This window comes from Chrysemys picta, chromosome 13 (assembly GCF_011386835.1).
Source record: "Chrysemys picta bellii isolate R12L10 chromosome 13, ASM1138683v2, whole genome shotgun sequence".
Taxonomy (NCBI): domain Eukaryota; kingdom Metazoa; phylum Chordata; order Testudines; family Emydidae; genus Chrysemys; species Chrysemys picta.
This window is the reverse complement of record NC_088803.1, coordinates 27,153,899-27,172,331: the sequence shown is the minus strand read 5'-3', so window position 1 is coordinate 27,172,331 and position 18,433 is coordinate 27,153,899. Positions and strand designations below refer to the sequence as shown.

At 51.3% G+C, this 18,433-nt stretch overlaps 1 protein-coding gene across 3 annotated transcripts in view; it reads left to right on the top strand.

Moving 5' to 3' along the window:
- Positions 1 to 18,433, top strand: part of NECAB3 (N-terminal EF-hand calcium binding protein 3) — a 137,050-nt gene that overhangs the window by 68,401 nt on the left and 50,216 nt on the right. For all 3 annotated transcript variants that reach the window (XM_065565711.1, XM_065565710.1, XM_065565709.1), the window contains exons 4-5: positions 103 to 128; positions 663 to 760. In XM_065565711.1, coding sequence (XP_065421783.1) covers positions 103 to 128; positions 663 to 760 — 124 coding nt within the window. The remainder of the gene's footprint in view (positions 1 to 102; positions 129 to 662; positions 761 to 18,433) is intronic.

Sequence of the window (18,433 nt, the reverse complement as noted above, 5' to 3'; positions counted from 1 at the left end):
TTAGGGCTTCGTGTCAGCAGCTCTGTTGGCCATTTGCAGCAGCTGTTTCTCTTGAGACATGGCCCATCCTCTAATGAGAGTTTGTTTTTCTGTTTCTTGCAGCAACTTAGAGACGGAGAAGTTGTGTGGTAAGTAGGGCCACCAGCTCGGTACCTCTAAATGAATTAGTCCAGGGAGATTGTTTCAGAATTGCCGAGGTTTCTTGCTTTGCAGCATCTGGCACTAGTTACTGGCGGAGACAGGACACTGGCTAGATGGACCTCGGGTCTGAGCCAGTCTGGCCGTTCCTATTTGTGCATCTCATCTAGTTGTGACAGGAACTCTGCAAGGTGGAAAGCCTGGGGTTTTCCCCTGGGTGGGACATTTTGATCCCTGGGAAGGAAAGGGCGTTTTGCTCTAGTCCATGGGTGTCAATCTGGAGTCATTGCACTGACTTCAATGCAATTAACATGAGTTAGCGGAGAGCAGAATTTGACCTCGTTTCATTATGTCTGGCACTGCAAATGCCCGCTGTGTAGAAAATGAGCCTCAGCTGCCATTCCAGGTGAGGGCACAGAACAAAATAAGATCCCAGCAGCGGGTTTCCTAGGAAATAGCAGGATGGAGACAGGCCTTGATGGAATTGCTTGGAAATTTAACCTTGACCTTCTGTCCCACTCCAGATTATTTCTCGGAACACCTGGGAGAATACAGACATGTGCTTTCTGCTCTGGAAGCACTGAACACTGCTGTCCTGGCTGCCATGGACAAAACCAAACTGGTAAGAATGGGGCCCTACAAAATCGGGGACCCACAGTCATTGTGGGGAGAAGAGAACACATTGCCGCAATGAAACCTGGGCCTTTGTAATGAGTGCTTCCATGCCCTCGGATTCTTGCTTAATACCCCTTGCGGGGAAATGTCAGTCCTTGCATGAGTGTGTTAATGATAATGTAATTAACCGGCTAGTGTTACTGCCCGCTAGTAGATGAACTGAAACTCTTCAGCTGTATGTCATAGGCCCTATACTGCAAGCAGCCCACGCAGATTCTAACTGAGCCTGAGTGGTCGAAGTTGTGTGTTTGGAGCAGAGAGTTCTGAGTTTATCCCTGCTGTCCCCATGGAATTCTGAGCGATGGTGGGGTGTGTGCAGCACAGGAACAAGCAGGGTGTCCTAGGAGGCTGCAGCCTTGTCACAATGTGAAGAACAGGCTATTGCTGTGCTGAACTGACTGTAGCGCACGGGCTGGATGGATGCAGCAAAACATGCTCCCTGCCTCAACAGGCAGGCAGGCAGTATGGTATCCTGGTAAGAAAAAACAGTGGCTTTTAAAAGTCACAGCAACATGCCCTGGTACCTGGCTGGGTTTGGAAAGCACAGAGGCATCATGGGACCGGGGAATAGGCAGGGCAGGCCCTTGCATGCATTTAGCTAATGGCGTCTCTGGCTTGTGGGTGCTGAGGAGACTTGTCTGGATTTTTATTCTTGAGTGTTCCTGCAGAGCAGGGACAGGTGGTAACGTAGCCTCAGGTGTGTGTGTGTGTGTGTGCGCGCACACTCACGTATCTTTTGTGCTGGTAAGTGACCCTTTTTATGAAACCAGGGCATGTGTGCACCTGCTACTGAGCACACACTAGACACTAAGCATTTCCAGCTCACTGCAGCTCCTAAGGGGAGCTCTGCCTTCCCACTAACTTGGGGTGGCCCGGTAATTCTCGAGCTAGGTTTGTATCCTTCCTGCAGGTATCTATGAGGGGAGGGCAGAAGCTCATTGTCCAACATTATCTGCAAGAGACAGGGCAGGAACTAAAAATAATCCAACAAGCTGATCTGGTCCTGAGCCTAGCTAGGACTCCAACCTTTCCCTCTAGCCCAGCTCTGCCCCTCAGTACATGACAATGAATCATCCCTCTGTGACGGGTTGGATCACAGAAACCGCCCTTGGGAGCTGCCATCCAATGTACCAAGATTACTTCTATTCCTGTTTTTCCTGCCAGCTCAGGACTCCAGCACCCTGTCTTGCTGAGCCAGACACTCCCATCTGCTCCAACACAGACCCAGGGTCTGAATCACGTGCCCCAAAGCTGCAGGTTTACCTGAAAACAGCTCACAGAAGAGTGCTTGTCTAGAGCACTCAGATGCCCAACTCCCAATGGGGTCTAAACCCAAATAAATTCGTTTTACCCTGTATAAAGCTTATGCAGAGTAAACTCATAAATTGTTTGCCCTCTATAACACTGAGAGAGAGAGATGCACAGTTGTTTGCTCCCCCAGATATTAATACATACTCTGAGTTAATTATAAGTAGAAAGTGATTTTATTAAATACAGACAGTAGGATTTAAGTGGTTCCAAGTAGTAACAGACAGAACAAAGTAAGTCACCAAGCAAAATAAAATAAAATGCGCAAATCTATGTCTAATCAAACTGAATACAGATAATCTCACCCTCAGAGATGCTTCAGTAAGCTTTTTCTCAGACTGGACACCTTCCAGGCCTGAGCACAATTCTTTCCCCTGGTACAGCTCTTGTTCCAGCTCAGGTGGTAGCTAGGAGATTCTTCATGATGGCTCCTCTCTCCCTCTGTTCTCTTCCACCCCTTTATATATCTTTTGCATAAGGTGGGAACCCTTTGTCCCTCTGGGTTTCCACCCCTCCACTGGAAAAGCACCCAGGTTAAAGATCAACAGAGGGTCCTGTGGCACCTTTAAGACTAACAGAAGTATTGGGAGCATAAGCTTTCGTGGGTAAGAACCTCACTTTTTCAGCTGAAGAAGTGAGGTTCTTACCCACGAAAGCTTATGCTCCCAATACTTCTGTTAGTCTTAAAGGTGCCACAGGACCCTCTGTTGCTTTTTACAGATTCAGACTAACACAGCTACCCCTCTGATACTTGACACCAGGTTAAAGATGGATTCCAGTTCAGGTGACATGATCACATGTCACTGCAAGACTTCATTACCCACTTGCCAGCACACACATATACAGGAAGACTAACAGGTAAACACAGCCATCTGCAGACAATGGTCCTGGCTAATGGGAGTCATCAAGATTCCAAACCACTATTAATGGCCCACACTTTACATAATTACAATAGGCCCTTAGAGTTATATTTCATATTTCTAGTTTTAGATACAAGAGTGGTACATTTATACAAATAGGATGATCACACTCAGTGGATTATAAGCTTTGTAACGATACCTTACAAGAGACCTTTTGCATGAAGCATATTCCAGTTACATTATATTCACTTATTATATTTTTATAAAACCATATAGACTGCACAACATCACACCCTCCACTGATTTATACCTGCCTCTGGAAATTTCCATTACTTGCATCTGAAGAAGTGAGGTTCTTACCCACGAAAGCTTATGCTCCCAATACTTCTGTTAGTCTTAAAGGTGCCACAGGACCCTCTGTTGCTTTTTACAGATTCAGACTAACACGGCTACCCCTCTGATACTTGACACCCTCCACTGCCTTTCTTGATCCTGTTATATGTTCACATGCTTTCCCTGTTAATGTTTTCCCTCCATTCTCGGTGCCGATAGCCTGCCAAGCCCCCCTGCGTTTCCTGCTCTTTCAGGACAGTTACCATCACATGAGCTCTTTGTTTGAGTTCCTCTGGCAAAGCAGCTCCTGTGCTAGTCATTAGGAGGCAGAATAGTCTCCATGTCTGTAGCTTGCAGTGGCCTGAGTTGCTCTTGCTAGATGGCTGTGTGGGATATCTGACCACACATGGCTGGCTCTCCGGCTGGTGGGATATCCCTGTGGAGCGATGGAATCCTGTAGATTCCCTAAGAGTTGCAGCCAAAATAAAAACCCCATATTCAACCAATGTGAGTAATAACCTCATGGTTTTGCTGCTCTGCTGTCACCCCAGTAGGAACAAGGCTGGCTTGACAGAGAGGGAATCGCACCATACACATGCCTGTGGCTGTCTCACTGCTTGTGGAAAGGAGATGTCTAGTCAAGGTGTTATCATAGGTAGAGCTGGAGGAATACTGCCCAGGAATGGTCACAGGTATTTGTTCCAGTTTTAAAGTTAATACACTTCGTCCAAGTGCATGATCCTTATATGTTTGCTTTCTACAGAGAGACCAGGGGCTGATTGTTAAAGATATTTAGGTGCCTACAGATGCCTAATGGCGCATAGGTGCTTTGGAGAACCCCTCTAGGTGCCTATCTGCATCTTTAGGCACCTAAATAGCTTTAACAGGCTGCCCTAAGCAGCCAGGTTGTTGGCAGGAACGTTTAGAGAGCAGGGAATTTTGAGTGAATAGTAGGAAAAAATGTAGAAAGAATTTCAAACTTGTAAACGTAAATCTCCACACTTGAAATCTGACTCTGAGAGTTACCTTGTCCACCTGGGGTAGGGACAACACCATGTGACTTGAGGTCTGAGTCCATTCAAAACTAACCAACACAGCTTGAGTACTGAATGTCGAATGGAATGAGGGGCAGATCCCTGATTCCCAGAAAGTATCCAGCGATAACAACTCGGTTTGAGAAAATAACAAAGTGCTCAGGACAATCCACAAACAGAAGAAGAGGCTAAATTCACTGGATGAATTCCTGGCTACGAGTGACTTGCTATAGTCCAGTTGCACGTGCTTTCCCTCTTGCTCTATCTTCTAAGCTCCCTTTGCATGGTTGGAAGGCAAATCTGTGACTCGTAACTAGGCCAGGCAGGCCAGGCCCTAGGGTGACCAGACAGCAAGTGTGAAAAATCAGGACGGGGGTGGGGGGTAATAGGAACCTATATAAGAAAAAGACCCCAAAATCGGGACTGTCCCTATAAAATCGGGACATCTGGTCACCCTACCAGGCCCTGCCTGCTTGTGCGTTGTATGGCAGAGAGTCTGCAGCAGAGAGCGTTCCATGCTAAATACAGCTGTGAGAACGCCTCCGTGAATAATGGATGGGAACGCTCCCTGGGAATCAGCGGCCCTGTTTTGTATCTTAAGTGTGTAAATTGGCTCGAGTATGTGCTCAGGGACTTATTCCATTCACAGCTGCAGGGTGGGATGGAATTCCCAGGGATCTTTCTTTTCATTTCACATGAAGCGGTTCAGACTTGGTGTGCAGCAGATTAATGTGTGTGTGTGTGAGAGAGAGAGAGAGAGGCAGAAGGGAGAAGTGTGTGAGTGAGTGAGAGATGGAGAAGGCGTACATGTGTGTTTCCAAGTCATTCTGCTTCAGATAAGGTTTCTTCCATTGCACAAAAGTGTAGGAGCTAGGGGAGCAGGGCCACTGCCCAGCTCTGCCAGCCAAGGAGAGTTAGTGTCGCAGGTGTTCGTCCCCCTCGAAAATCAGGCTCCAGGGACATTGAGTTTAATGCCCAAAACTGAGTCATCCAGATTTAGGGTACATTTTGGAAAATCAGGCCCTAAGTGACTTGCCCACTATCACACAGTGACCAAGCCAGGAATGGAACCCAGGAGCCCTGGCTCCCAGACGTGCTTTAACCATCAGACAACACTCCCTCCCATTAGGCAAATGGTTAACTTTAAAGTGATTGCTCAGAAATAAAACTGTTCAAGGCAGTACACGGCATGACTGCACAGAATTCCAGACCTCAGCTCCATCTGCCATCCATTGCTCCTTTCAATCTCCTCATTAAAAGGGAAGCAAGAAGCAGAAATATGCAAATCCCTGCATTCATAGAAGCCTGGCATACAGGATATGGCTGCGCACGAAAAGATTCTGACACCTGCTACCCACTCACTGGCATAAACAAGGCAATTGGAATCAGAAGAACATGTGAACAGCAGGCAGTTACACCATGGGGCTGTCACTGCAGCCATTTGCTTCAGCTCTAGGGGGAGAGAGAATCATTCACAAGAGGTGTCCGTCAGAAAGTCCTGAGTTTGTTTCCATTGGGGTGGAAGGGAGGATGGCTCAATGGGTATCACCACACGCTCCCCTTGTGCATGAAATGGGACAGAGAGACCTAGCAAGTCATGGAAAAGGAGACAAGGCTGATGCAGGAGGAGGACTGAGACCCACTTGTTCCTGTTGCCCTCCTATGGTGAAAAAGTACTACACCATAAAGGCACAGGGGAAAATTCCTTCCTGCTCCCAGCAGGTGATCAGCTTGTGCCATGAGGACAAGGCGTTCTTGTAATTTTTATCCCCAGTGCTGTGACTGCAGATGCATCAATTATAGGTGGCACATGATGCAGCAATGCCTAGAGTTAATGATGCCTAATGCTTCCCATTATAAACCCCCCTTTTCAGTTGCTTATAACTTGGCCAGACTTTAATCATTTAAGCTAAATTTTCCATGTTCGGTGTCTGCCTCAGGCTGAATTCTTTTGGAAAGTTTCAGCAAAAATGTTTTGGCAGTTCCCAAGAACAAGATTGGGAGGAATGAATTAGTTGTTTATCAAGTAAATAGGAAAATAGGGGTTCCAATTCCCATAATTCTCTGCTTATTTAGGTCTCCCACACAGTAAATAAAATTGGCATTTTTCAAATGTCACCATCACCTCCATTCAATATCCTCATTAAAGAGGAAGCAAAAGGCAGAAATATGCCCCATCCTATATGTTTTTTTTCCCTAGGATAGATTCTGTTCTCAGTATGGTCTGTGTGTAAAGGTTTATTAGACACAGGTACAGGGCAAGATGAAAGTATCTCCAGACGGTGTCTTTTGTAATGAGTTAATTCTTTGAGTATTCAGGTGTTTCTACAAAGGACAGTGCAATTACCGCCTGCTTCACAGTGTGGCACCCACATGATCTATTCATTCATTTAACAGTCCCTGGTTTAATTATGATAAAGCTCACTGGGACGTTAAAGATGGCTGTATGGGCCTGTTCAGCAGGCACCTTGAGCCACTCATTTTCTTAAATGAACTTGTCACTTTTCTTTATCGCCTCTTACTCGGCTCTTTCGGCTTGAGCAAATTCTCTCCCAGCGTTCTGTGCAATCCACTGACATTTCTGTGGATAACAGAAGCAAGAAGAAGAACAGGAGTACTTGTGGCACCTTAGAGACTAACAAATTTATTAGAGCATAAGCTTTCGTGGACTACAGCCCACTTCTTCGGATGCATATAGAATGGAACATATATTGAGGAGATATATATACACACATACAGAGAGCATAAACAGGTGGGAGTTGTCTTACCAACTCTGAGAGGCCAATTAATTAAGAGAAAAAAAACTTTTGAAGTGATAATCAAGCTAGCCCAGTACAGACAGTTTGATAATAAGTGTGAGAGTACTTACAAGGGGAGATAGAGTCAATGTTTGTAATGGCTCAGCCATTCCCAGTCCTTATTCAAACCGGAGTTGATTGTGTCTAGTTTGCATATCAATTCTAGCTCAGCAGTCTCTCTTTGGAGTCTGTTTTTGAAGTTTTTCTGTTGTAATATAGCCACCCGCAGGTCTGTCACTGAATGACCAGACAGGTTAAAGTGTTCTCCCACTGGTTTTTGAGTATTTTGATTCCTGATGTCAGATTTGTGTCCATTAATTCTTTTGCGTAGAGACTGTCCGGTTTGGCCAATGTACATGGCAGAGGGGCATTGCTGGCACATGATGGCATATATCACATCGGTAGATGTGCAGGTGAACGAGCCCCTGATGGTATGGCTGATGTGATTAGGTCCTATGATGATGTCACTTGATCTTGGGAGACAGACCTGTCCTCGCTTACAGACAACCCCCCAACCTAAAGCAAATACTCACCAGCAACCACACATCACTGAACAAAACCACTAACCCAGGAACCTATCCTTGTAACAAACCCTGATGCCAACTCTGTCCACATATCTATTCAAGTGACATCATCATAGGACCTAATCACATCAGCCATACCATCAGGGGCTCGTTCACCTGCACATCTACCAATGTGATATATGCCATCATGTGCCAGCAATGCCCCTCTGCCATGTACATTGGCCAAACCGGACAGTCTCTACGCAAAAGAATTAATGGACACAAATCTGACATCAGGAATCAAAATACTCAAAAACCAGTGGGAGAACACTTTAACCTGTCTGGTCATTCAGTGACAGACCTGCGGGTGGCTATATTACAACAGAAAAACTTCAAAAACAGACTCCAAAGAGAGACTGCTGAGCTAGAATTGATATGCAAACTAGACACAATCAACTCCGGTTTGAATAAGGACTGGGAATGGCTGAGCCATTACAAACATTGACTCTATCTCCCCTTGTAAGTACTCTCACACTTATTATCAAACTGTCTGTACTGGGCTAGCTTGATTATCACTTCAAAAGTTTTTTTTCTCTTAATTAATTGGCCTCTCAGAGTTGGTAAGACAACTCCCACCTGTTTATGCTCTCTGTATGTGTGTATATATATCTCCTCAATATATGTTCCATTCTATATGCATCCGAAGAAGTGGGCTGTAGTCCACGAAAGCTTATGCTCTAATAAATTTGTTAGTCTCTAAGGTGCCACAAGTACTCCTGTTCTTCTTTTTGCGGATACAGACTAACACGGCTGTTACTCAGAAGCAAGAAGGCCAGGCTGAAATGCTAGATTTCAGTGCATGGAAATGTAATGCAGTTCCAGGGTCAATGCTAGACATATGATATGAGACAAGGGAGGGGTTTTTTTCCCCTTAGGGAGTTGGACCAGGGAGGTAGCTCAGAGCTAGCTCCTGCTTGTTATACTCATGGTAATTGTCACATTGACTTGAATGGGGCTACATATGTGAGTAAGGAGGGTCAGGTTAGGGTTTACTATCCATAGCCAAAGTAGACAGCAGAGGATGAAGTCTGGTTTCTTATTAATGTGATGTGCCCATAGGCTAAGCCATTAGAATAAATTAGTCAACACATAAGTAACTAGCTCTAAAAACATCAGGGATTTTTCAAAAGCATGTAGGTGACTCAGCAGCCTAAGTACCAGTGATTTTCAATGAGACTTAGGCTCCTAAGTCACTTAGACACTTTGGAAAATTTTCCCTGTTGCCTCTTTCCCTCCTGTGTCTTAATCACATTCCCTCTTCACTCAAACTGGCATTTTCCAAGGGGCTCAGCTCCCATGGAAAGTAATCGGGATTATTACTTATCACAGAGCGCTGGCCAAAGTCCGTCAGAGTTAAGGCCCCCAAATTGTTTCCATCTGGGCCGGCTCCAGGCACCAGCACAGCAAGCGCGTGCCTGGGGCAGCAAGCCGCGGGGGGTGGCCTGCCGGTCACTGTGAGAGCGACAGTCAGGCAGACTTTGGCGGCATGCCTGCGGGAGGTCTGCCAGTCCCACAGCTTCGGCGGCAATTCGGTGGTGGGCACGCCGAAGGCGCGGGACCAGCAGATCACCCGCAGACATGGGGCTGAATCTGCGTGACCTGACTGTTGTGCTTGGGGCAGCAAAAAACATAAAGCTGCCCCTGTTTCCATCCAAACCTCCTGTTTTCATTCATCCATTACTTTAGAATTTTTCAATTTCTGGGCTGAAGTTTTCCAGACTTGGTCTCTGTCCCAAGGGAATTTTGGGGGATGGTGGTGGAAGTTAAGCAAAAACAGCCCACGTGTCTTGGAATTAGAGGATAAAGAAGAAAATAGGTTTCCTGATATTAAAAAAATGTGTGTTCATCACTTTTTTCTTCTTCTTTTGAACAGCCCTAAAGTCAAAATGGCTGTGGATTTTAAGTTCCAATTTGGCAGGAATATAGCCATCCTGCAGGAGCAGTGCAAGGCTTTGTTCTGGAGGGAATTGGTCTTGATTTGCTAGTTACCTGTGATTGAAAATCACTATACAGGGCATGGGCAATATGTTTCTTTGCTAAGCAATTTAGTGGCACACCTAAAGAAGGCTGCATTACACTTGTGTGTGGAGCTAACTTAGCTGAACAATACACAGCTTAGTCTCCTGAAGTGCCACTTTCTAGCTATTTCAGAGAAACGGAAGATCTCTTCCTGTTCCCACATTCCCCACCGTGATGCTCTTTGCCTACAGGAAGGTGCAGAATTCTCTCCTTCTGTCTTCCAGTGACTTTCATAATTCCTTGCACTTCCCAAACTTTATTTAATGACACTTCATACCACTCCCCGAGCCGGCAAGCAAATTGCTCCTGTTTAACCTGTGGGGTAAGTGACACACAGAGAGAATAAGGGACTTGCCCAAGGTCTCAAAGGAGGTGGGGTTCAGAGCTGGGATTGAATCCCAGTTCTCGGATGTGCTAGACCATGTCTTAGCTGTTAGATCACAGACTGCTTTCCATCCACAGCATGTACTTGGTGCGCTGGAATGGGATTACTCAGATTCACCTCCTTTTCTACTATACATTGAGGTCTATGGTGGGGAAGGCTCTGGAAAAATGTAAAGCAGTGTCATGAAGCCCATTTTACAGGTAGAAAAATTGAGACGAAGCAAAGTTGTGATGTGGGGAACACTTCACATCCTGGCTCTGCCATTTACTTGCTGCATGACCTTGGTCACGTCACTGAACCTCTCTTGACCTTAGTGTCCCTGTCTGGAAAACTGAGGTTCTCATGCTTACCCACCTTGGCACAGAATTTTGAGATCTGGGGATGCAAAAGTGCTGTCTACGTTCAAAGCCCATAGACCCAGATCCTCAAAGAGATTTAGACTCCTACCGTCCATGAAGTCATTATTACAGAAATAAAAATGAAGGTACAGAATCAGCACCTGGCTTGGTTGGGCAGCACTGGGGTTCTGGTACTGGCATAGGCCTCTCTTCTAAAAAGGCATGGTTCTTGTCCTAGCTTTGACACCTATTTGCTGTTTGATCTTGGGCAAGTCACTTAACTTCACAGTTACCACTGCTCTTCTGCATCAGCCTCATTCATTCCCCCTCCCCCCGCCCCTGAACTTTCTAAATGACTGGGGGAGCACAGCCAGTGCAAATTCTTGTTATATGTTTATTTTTGCTCCAGTGCTTTTGCTTTCCACACTCATTCCTATGAGTCAAAACCCCTTCACTCATCTTTGCACCCAAGCAAATGGATGGGTTTCATCCATGCCTCGCTGCCAGTGCCTTGCGGTAATGCACAGAGTGCAGCTGATTCTCAGAGATATCCCAGTGGTGGGAAGATAGAGCTGGGCTTTCCTGGGAAGGAGAAAGGTGTCCTGGAAATGGAAGGTGGTGTAATTAGTCTTTATTAAAGTATCACCCCGGAGACTAATTTTCTGTCTGTGGAGCTGGGTTGCTTATGTTTTCCTCTTTAGGGTGGCTAATTATTTGAGACGAATCTGTGCAAACAGACTGTAGTCCTCTGGTAAGCGGGAGAGCCACATCCCCGGTGCTTCTTATAGGGATTAACTGTCGGAGAGCACCGTGCATAACAGCAGCAAACGCAGCCTTCTGCGCACGCTGGGGCTTAGAGCCAGCTGACAGACCTCAGAAGCTAGGTAACTGATGCAGGGACTTCTCTTTGCAGAGGAACACGTCCAACTACTCAACCATAGTGCCGCCATGTCTGACAATTTCACAAGGCCTTGCAGGGGTGCGTTACCGACTTAACGGGCTGCACTCTCCTAATGTCACCATCCCTCCTTCTTGCTCTCCTCGGTGGGACTGGCCTCCATGCAGAGAGCTTGCACAAGGCCCCCTGCACCATGTAAGCCCCTGGGGAGTACTGAATGTGGACTTGTAAGGGGCCTGGGAGGAGAACCCTCCTGAGTCACCACCCCACTCCAGGTGTGCCTCTAAAAACACCAGTGGGACAGAGTGTGTAGTCAGCGGAAGGGTGGGCGTGCTCTCAGGGGAACAAGGCTGCAGTTCATAAAGGTGCCCGTGCTTTTTAGGGGTTGTCAAGCATCCGGTTTTCGACCGGAACGCCCAGTCGAAAAGGGACCCTGGCGGCTCTGGTCAGCACTCCTGATTGGGCCGTTAAAAGTCCTGTGGGCAGTGCAGCGGGGCTAAGGCAGGCTCCCTGTCGGCCCTGCCTACGCACAGCTCCCAGAAGCAGCCGGCATGTCCAGCCCCTAGGCGCAGATGTGATCAGGGAAGCGCCGCATGCTGCCCCCGTCCCCAGCTCTGGCTTCCATGGCCAATGGGAGCTGTGGGGGTGATGTCTGGGAGCATGGGCAACGTGCACTATACAGAGCCACCAGGCCGTGCCTCTGCCTAGGGGCTGGACATGCCGGCCGCTTCTGGGAGCTGCTCAGAGCCAGGGCCGGCAGGGAGCCTGCCTTAGCCCCACTGTGCCACCAACCGGGAGCTGCCTGAGGTAAGTGCAGCCCAGCTAGAGCAGGCAGCCTGAACCCCCTGCCCAAGGTCGGAACCCCCTCCCGCACCCTAACTCCCTCCCAGAGCCTGTCCACCGCACCCCCTCCTGCACCCCAACCCCCTGCCCCAGGTCAGAACCCCCTCCCGCACCCTAACTCCCTCCCAGAGCCTGTCCACCGCACCCCCTCCTGCACCCCAACCCCCTGACCCAGGTCGGAACCCCCTCCCGCACCCTAACTCCCTCCCAGAGCCTGTCCACCGCACCCCCTCCTGCATCCCAACCCCCTGCCCCAGGTTGGAACCCCCTCCCGCACCCTAACTCCCTCCCAGAGCCTGTCCACCGCACCCCCTCCTGCATCCCAACCCCCTGCCCCAGGTCGGAACCCCCTCCCTCACCCTAACTCCATCCCAGAGCCTGTCCACCGCACCCCCTCCTGCACCCCAACCCCCTGCCCCAGGTCGGAACCCCCTCCCGCACCCTAACTCCATCCCAGAGCCTGCCCACCACACCCCCTCCTGCATCCCAACCTCCTGCCCCAGCCCAGAGCTCTCTCCTGCACCCCAAACTCATTCCCCAGCCCCACCCCAGAGCCCACACCCCCAGCTGGAGCCCTCACCCACTCCCACACCCCAACCCTCTGCCACAGCCCAGTGAAAATGAGTGAGGGTGGGGGACAGCGAGCAACGGAGGGAGGGGGCTGGAGTGAGTGCGGGCGGGGCCTCAGAGAAGGGGCAGGGCAGGCGTGGGGTCTCAGGGCGGGGCGGGGAAGGGGCGTGGCAAGGGTGTTTGGTTTTGTGCAATTAGAAAGTTGGCAACCCTAGTGCTGATGCTGTAGGGCCCAGGCTGGAGTTCCATTGGCAGGATGGGCTGGACCTCCCTTTGCCTCCAGGAGGGTGGGGGACGCTGGCTCTCAGAACCTGGAGGGTGGAAAGTGTACTTCCCCATAGCAGCCATGACAAGGGACAAACGTGGTGGGAAAGAAAAGGATTGTGTAAAAAGCCCCTTTCCAGGGCCAGGTCTAGAAGGAAGCAGGTTGGGCCTTTGGGACTCTGCAGAGTTCCTTGCAAACAAATTCTCTGTTCTTTGGTTGGCACTTGCAATTGTTTCTTTGTAGAAATTTTGAAGCTGCTGCCTCTGCCAAGTGTCTGCGGCACTGCAGAGACTGACTGAGTGTTCCGGACAAACCAGGCTAAAGCCCGAGGCAGGGGCCATTTTCAGATTTGTTTACAAATCCCAGAGATTTGCCTTTACTTTTTGTCCTGACCCATCTCAGGGTGGCCTCTGGCAGAGAGGCTGTCTGGCAAGGGGCAACTTGGCAGCGACTGCACACCATGCATTGGCTCAGAAGAGGCTGGTTTGGAGAGAGCCCCAGTGGTAGGTCAAGTAAGGGGCCATCAGATCTGTGCTTCTGCTGGGAACCCCCGGCACCTCCAGAGTGTGAGAGGGCTGGGCCTGCCTGCAGGTTGGGGGAGTTGTGAATTCAGATACCCCAACTCCCACTTAACTCCCTGCACAAAGGCCTGTTTGCAGGGAGAGGTGAATTTCACCCAGAGAGCATAAGGCTCCCTAGTAGGCCTGGTGGGGAACTCCACCATGGACCATTGTGTGTAGGACAATACTAATTCATCAGCTCTGACAGGCAGGGGGACGAGAGGGAGACCCATGCCCCAGAATAGCCCAGTGGCTGGTGCACTCCACTGGGTTGTGGCAGACTCAGGATCATATCCCTGCTCTGGAGCAGTGACTTGAACCAGACTCTCCCACACAGTGCACGTCCTAACCACTGGGCTGTGGTGTCCGTCTCTGAATTGTTTAGCCCAAGTGGAACAGCTCCAGCCGCAGAGCTGGGCACTCACCTGGGATGTGGCGACCAAGGCTCAGGTCCCTGCTCCAAATCAGGCAAGGTGGGGACTTCAATCCGGATCTCGCACATGCCAGAGGAGTGCCCTGGCCACGGGGCTATTGGCTGCTCTGGGATGGGCGCTCCCTGGTTTTTCATGAGAAATCTGGAAAGTCTCCGTTTTGTTCTGCACTGGAATGGAAACAAGTGTTGAAACCTTGAAATTTCCCCCAAAATATAAATCTTGTTTTCCGGCCCCGCTCCTGTCTACCTGTCATGGCAGCAACTCAATGTAAGCAGAACTGGCGATCAGACCTGTTCGCCGGCTGAAAAGCAGGCTAAGAAAGTGCAGCCTTATTATCTAGTGCCTCTGGACTGGAACTCAGGAAAGCTCAGCTATTCCTCCTCCTGCCATTGGCTTTCTGGGCAAGTCCCTTTGCACCTCTGTGCCTCAGTTTCCCCATTTGTAAACTGGGGATAAAGATGCTGGTCCTCTTTGTAAAGTGCTTTGAGACCGACAGATTAAAACCTAGACAACTTTTGTTTTCTTTACTGCTTTATGTTGCCCTGTTTTCAAATAATTTATGAACACCTGTTTCTCCTCTGCTTGCTTGTAGCGAATCACTGTAGTGGATGAATAATGGGCCCCTTGGAAAGGCTACATCGGGAGCCAACAAATTAGCATTCTGTACCCTTCCTCCTCAGCGGATGCTATAGTGGGTCCATGGGTAATTATTTTCAGAAGGCTTTTGCAGTAAACAGAAGAGAGTGTCTGAGTTTGTGCAAATCAAGCAAACACAAAAGAATGATGTTGGCAGCGATTTCAGCACCAAAAGCTTTAGCTAGAGAGAATGAGATTGTGCACAGATGGAGTCTCTCCAGGAATCCCCAGCCCATATTCGGGTTCCCCCCAAACCGACGCCCTGATCCCTTTGTAATAGTCTCTTTATTTGGATTTCCTTACAGCCGGGGCAAAAGGAGATTGAAACAGCAGGGGGAGCTCTTGCCACACCAGCCAAGGAGGAGAGGCAGGGGAGTTGGTGGGGAACACTGCGTAGCTATGGTTTCATCAGAGGATGGAAAGCTGTTCCTTCCCCCTTGCTGCCGCCCCCCGCTCAGAATCAGACACGCCGAGTACTGGAGACGCAGAGAGCATAGGCCTGGGTGCTGCCATACTAAAACCATGCCAGAGATTTCAAAGCAGCCTCGGGAGTTGGATTCATTTGAACAGGATCTGGACATCCTGATGGCTCAAGTGGTGCGTACAATCTGAGCCTCCAGGTAGAGAAACCCCTTTGCATGAGGATAAGTGGTTTGTATCTTTCGCTGTGCTGACTTGCTCTTGGTTAGCCAACCTGGGTTGAGACTCTCTACCTTATGCTCAGCTGCCTGGTGGCTGGGGGTGCAGTTGCAAATCCCTGACCCAGGACTCCAAATAACACCCCACATGCTGGGAGAGCTCAATCTGAACCGGACTCCAGACTTCCTGCTTCTGGCCCACCTCCAGCCACGTGGGAAGTTCCTGGCTAGCCCACACTTAGCTCCCGTCACCACTGAACGGCTTTGTGGTTTGCTGACCTACAGCTGAGACCTGTCCAGGCAGCCAAGGCTGGGGCCCATTTAGTTGCTTCTCTAGAAGGTGTTTATTCATGGCCTGGCAGGTAAATGAGGAGGTTCATTTAAAACACAGAAGAAAGTACATGTGCAATAACGTTGCCTCTGCCAAGTGCGCTCCCAGGGGCTGAGGTGAGAAGCTGCTGTCCCCTGCCCCTCAGGTTTGAGAGGAGAACTGGCTCTGGCCTGACACTTTTGAACATTTGAAGCCATGGGGACACTGGCTCAATTAATGGCCGTGTCCTCTGGGGTTTTTGTCTCCTGACAGAAATGTTTCTCACTCCATGTAATCCGGGTTACTCAGCGGATTTGGGCGAGTGTTCCCAATGACGCAGTTAAATCATAAACCCCTCTTTTCCTCTGTATGACACTGAGTCCAGGCTGTGCAACAGGAGAAATGAATGTTACGGATTATTGCTGCAGAGCTAGGCTTTGTGACAAGGAGGGGATCTTCCTATCCTAAGGGTAATTCAGTGGTGCAGGGTTCTCAACTGGAAGGCGCTCATGACAGAGGAGCGGCCAGGCCACATTGGAGTGGACGACGTTGCAGCCCCATGCATGAGTGCTGTTGTATCCTGGCGCTATTGTAAGGTGGGGGCTGGGTCTTGAAGCAAAGATGCTAAGGTGGGGCATGTCAAGCTTTTCAGAATCCACCCTTGTAATAGTGCAATTAGCTGCATGTTCGTTAATAATCCTCACTTCTTCTATAGCATTTCTCATCGGTGGATCTCAAAGCACTTCACAGGCTGTCATGTATTTATCCCCACAACTCCCCTGGGGCGCACCTGCACTGCTTCTGGGAGTGAGCCTCCCAGCCCGGATACACAAGGCACGCTACAAATGGCTGTGTGGACATGGCTTGGGCTCTCGAGACTGAGGGGGATGCCTGAGAGCCTGAGCTCCAGCAACTACACAGCTCTCTAGCACACTAGGATGAGCCCCACCTACACAAGTCTGTGGACCCAGGCTGGGAGCCTCACTCCCAGGTGCAGTGTAGACGTTCCCACAGGGCCAGGGCAATGTTGTTAATCCCATTGTGCCTCAGTTCCCCTTCTGTACAGCGAGGCTGAGTGACTTGCCCAAGGTCAGACAGGAAATCTGTGGCAAAGCAGGAAATTGAATTTTGGTCTTCTCGGTTCTAAGCCAACACCCTAACAACTGGGCCCTCCTTCCTCACCAAAGCTGTTGGGAAGAATCAGGGGAGCTAAGCTCAGGACCCCAGTGAGCAGGGCCGGCTTTAGGCCGATTCAGCTGAATCGGGCCCCGCGCTAAGAGGGCCCCGTGCTGCAGCTCTCCACCCCGCCCCCAGCTCACTTCTCCATCCTCCCCTCTCCTGAACATTCCGCCCCCTGCTCCTCCCCCTCCCCTGCTTCCCGCGAATCAGAGGTTCGCGGGAAGTCTGAAAAGAAGCAGGGGCGGGCGGGCAGGCAGGCAGGCAGGCAGCACCAGGTAAGCTGGGATGGCGGGGGGCGCGAGAAGGGCTCCGGGGAGGCGCGGCGCGGCCAAGTCCAGCCCCGGCCAAGCAGCTCACTCTGGCCCCGGTTCTGTCCGAGTGCGCCGGCCCGGCCACGGCCGAGCACCCCCGGCCTCAGCGGCTCTGACCCGGCTCGGCTCTGGCCCGGCCCCCACGGCGCAGCGCGGCTCGGCTCCGGCCCGGCCCCCGCGGCGTGGCTCGGCGCGGCTTGGCCCGGCCCCCGTGCCTCAGCTCTGGCCTGGCCCGTCCCCCGCGCCTCGGCTCGGCCTGGCCTCCGCGCCTCGGCTCCGGCCTGGCCCCCCGGCCGAGCAGCTCCGGCCTCAGCGGCTCTGACCCGGCTCGGCTCCGGCCTGGCCCGTAGGGTTACCATATTTGACAAATAAAAAAAGAGGGCCCTCCATGGGGCCCTGGCCCCGCCCATTTCCCACCCCCAGCCCCGCCCCAACTCCGCCCCAACCCGCCCTAACTCCGCCCCCTCCTCCCTCCCACTCCCAGCCACGTGGAACGGGCTGCCCGAGTGCTACCGGCTTCACGGTTTGCCGGGCAGCCCCCAGACCCTGCGCCGCCGGAGCCCGGGAGGGGAAGCGCCCAGCCGGGGGCGCAGGGTCTGGAGGCTGCCCGGCAAACCGTGAAGCTGGTAGCGCTTGGGCTTCGGGCAGCCCCTATGCCTCCGGACCCTGCGCCCCCGGCTGGGCACTTCCCCTCCCGGGCTCCGGCGGCGCAGGGTCCGGAGGCATGGGGGCTGCCCGAAGCCCGTAGCGCTCGCTCTTAAACAGAGCCGAAGAGTCGGGGGAGGAGCAGAGCTGCCGCGGCCGGAGGCTCTGCTCCTCCCCTGACTCTTCGGCTCTGTTTAAGAGCCGAGCTGCCCGAGCGCTACCGGCTTCGGGCAGCCCCCATGCCTCCGGACCCTGCGCCGCCGGAGCCCGGCTCTTAAACAGCCGAAGAGTCAGGGGAGGAGCAGAGCCGCCGCGGGAGGGGAAGTGCCCGGCCGCCATTTTCCTGGACATGTTCGGCTTTTTGGCAATTCCGCCCGGACGGGGGTTTGATTGCCGAAAAGCCGGACATGTCCGGGAAAAACCGGACGTATGGTAACCCTACTGGCCCGGCCCCCGCGGCTCGGCCCGGCCCCCGCAGCTTGGCTCGGCTCGGCTCTGGCTCGGCTCAGCTTGGGCCCGGCCCCCTCGGCTCGGCTCAACTCGGGCCCGGCCCCCTCGGCTCGGCTCGGCTCGGGCCGGCCCCCTCAGCTCAGCTCGGCTCGGCTCCGGCCTGGCCCACCCCCGCGGCTCGGCTCGGCTCGGCTCCAGCCCCCACAGCTCGGCTCCGGGCCGGACCCAAGCCCCGCGACCCTG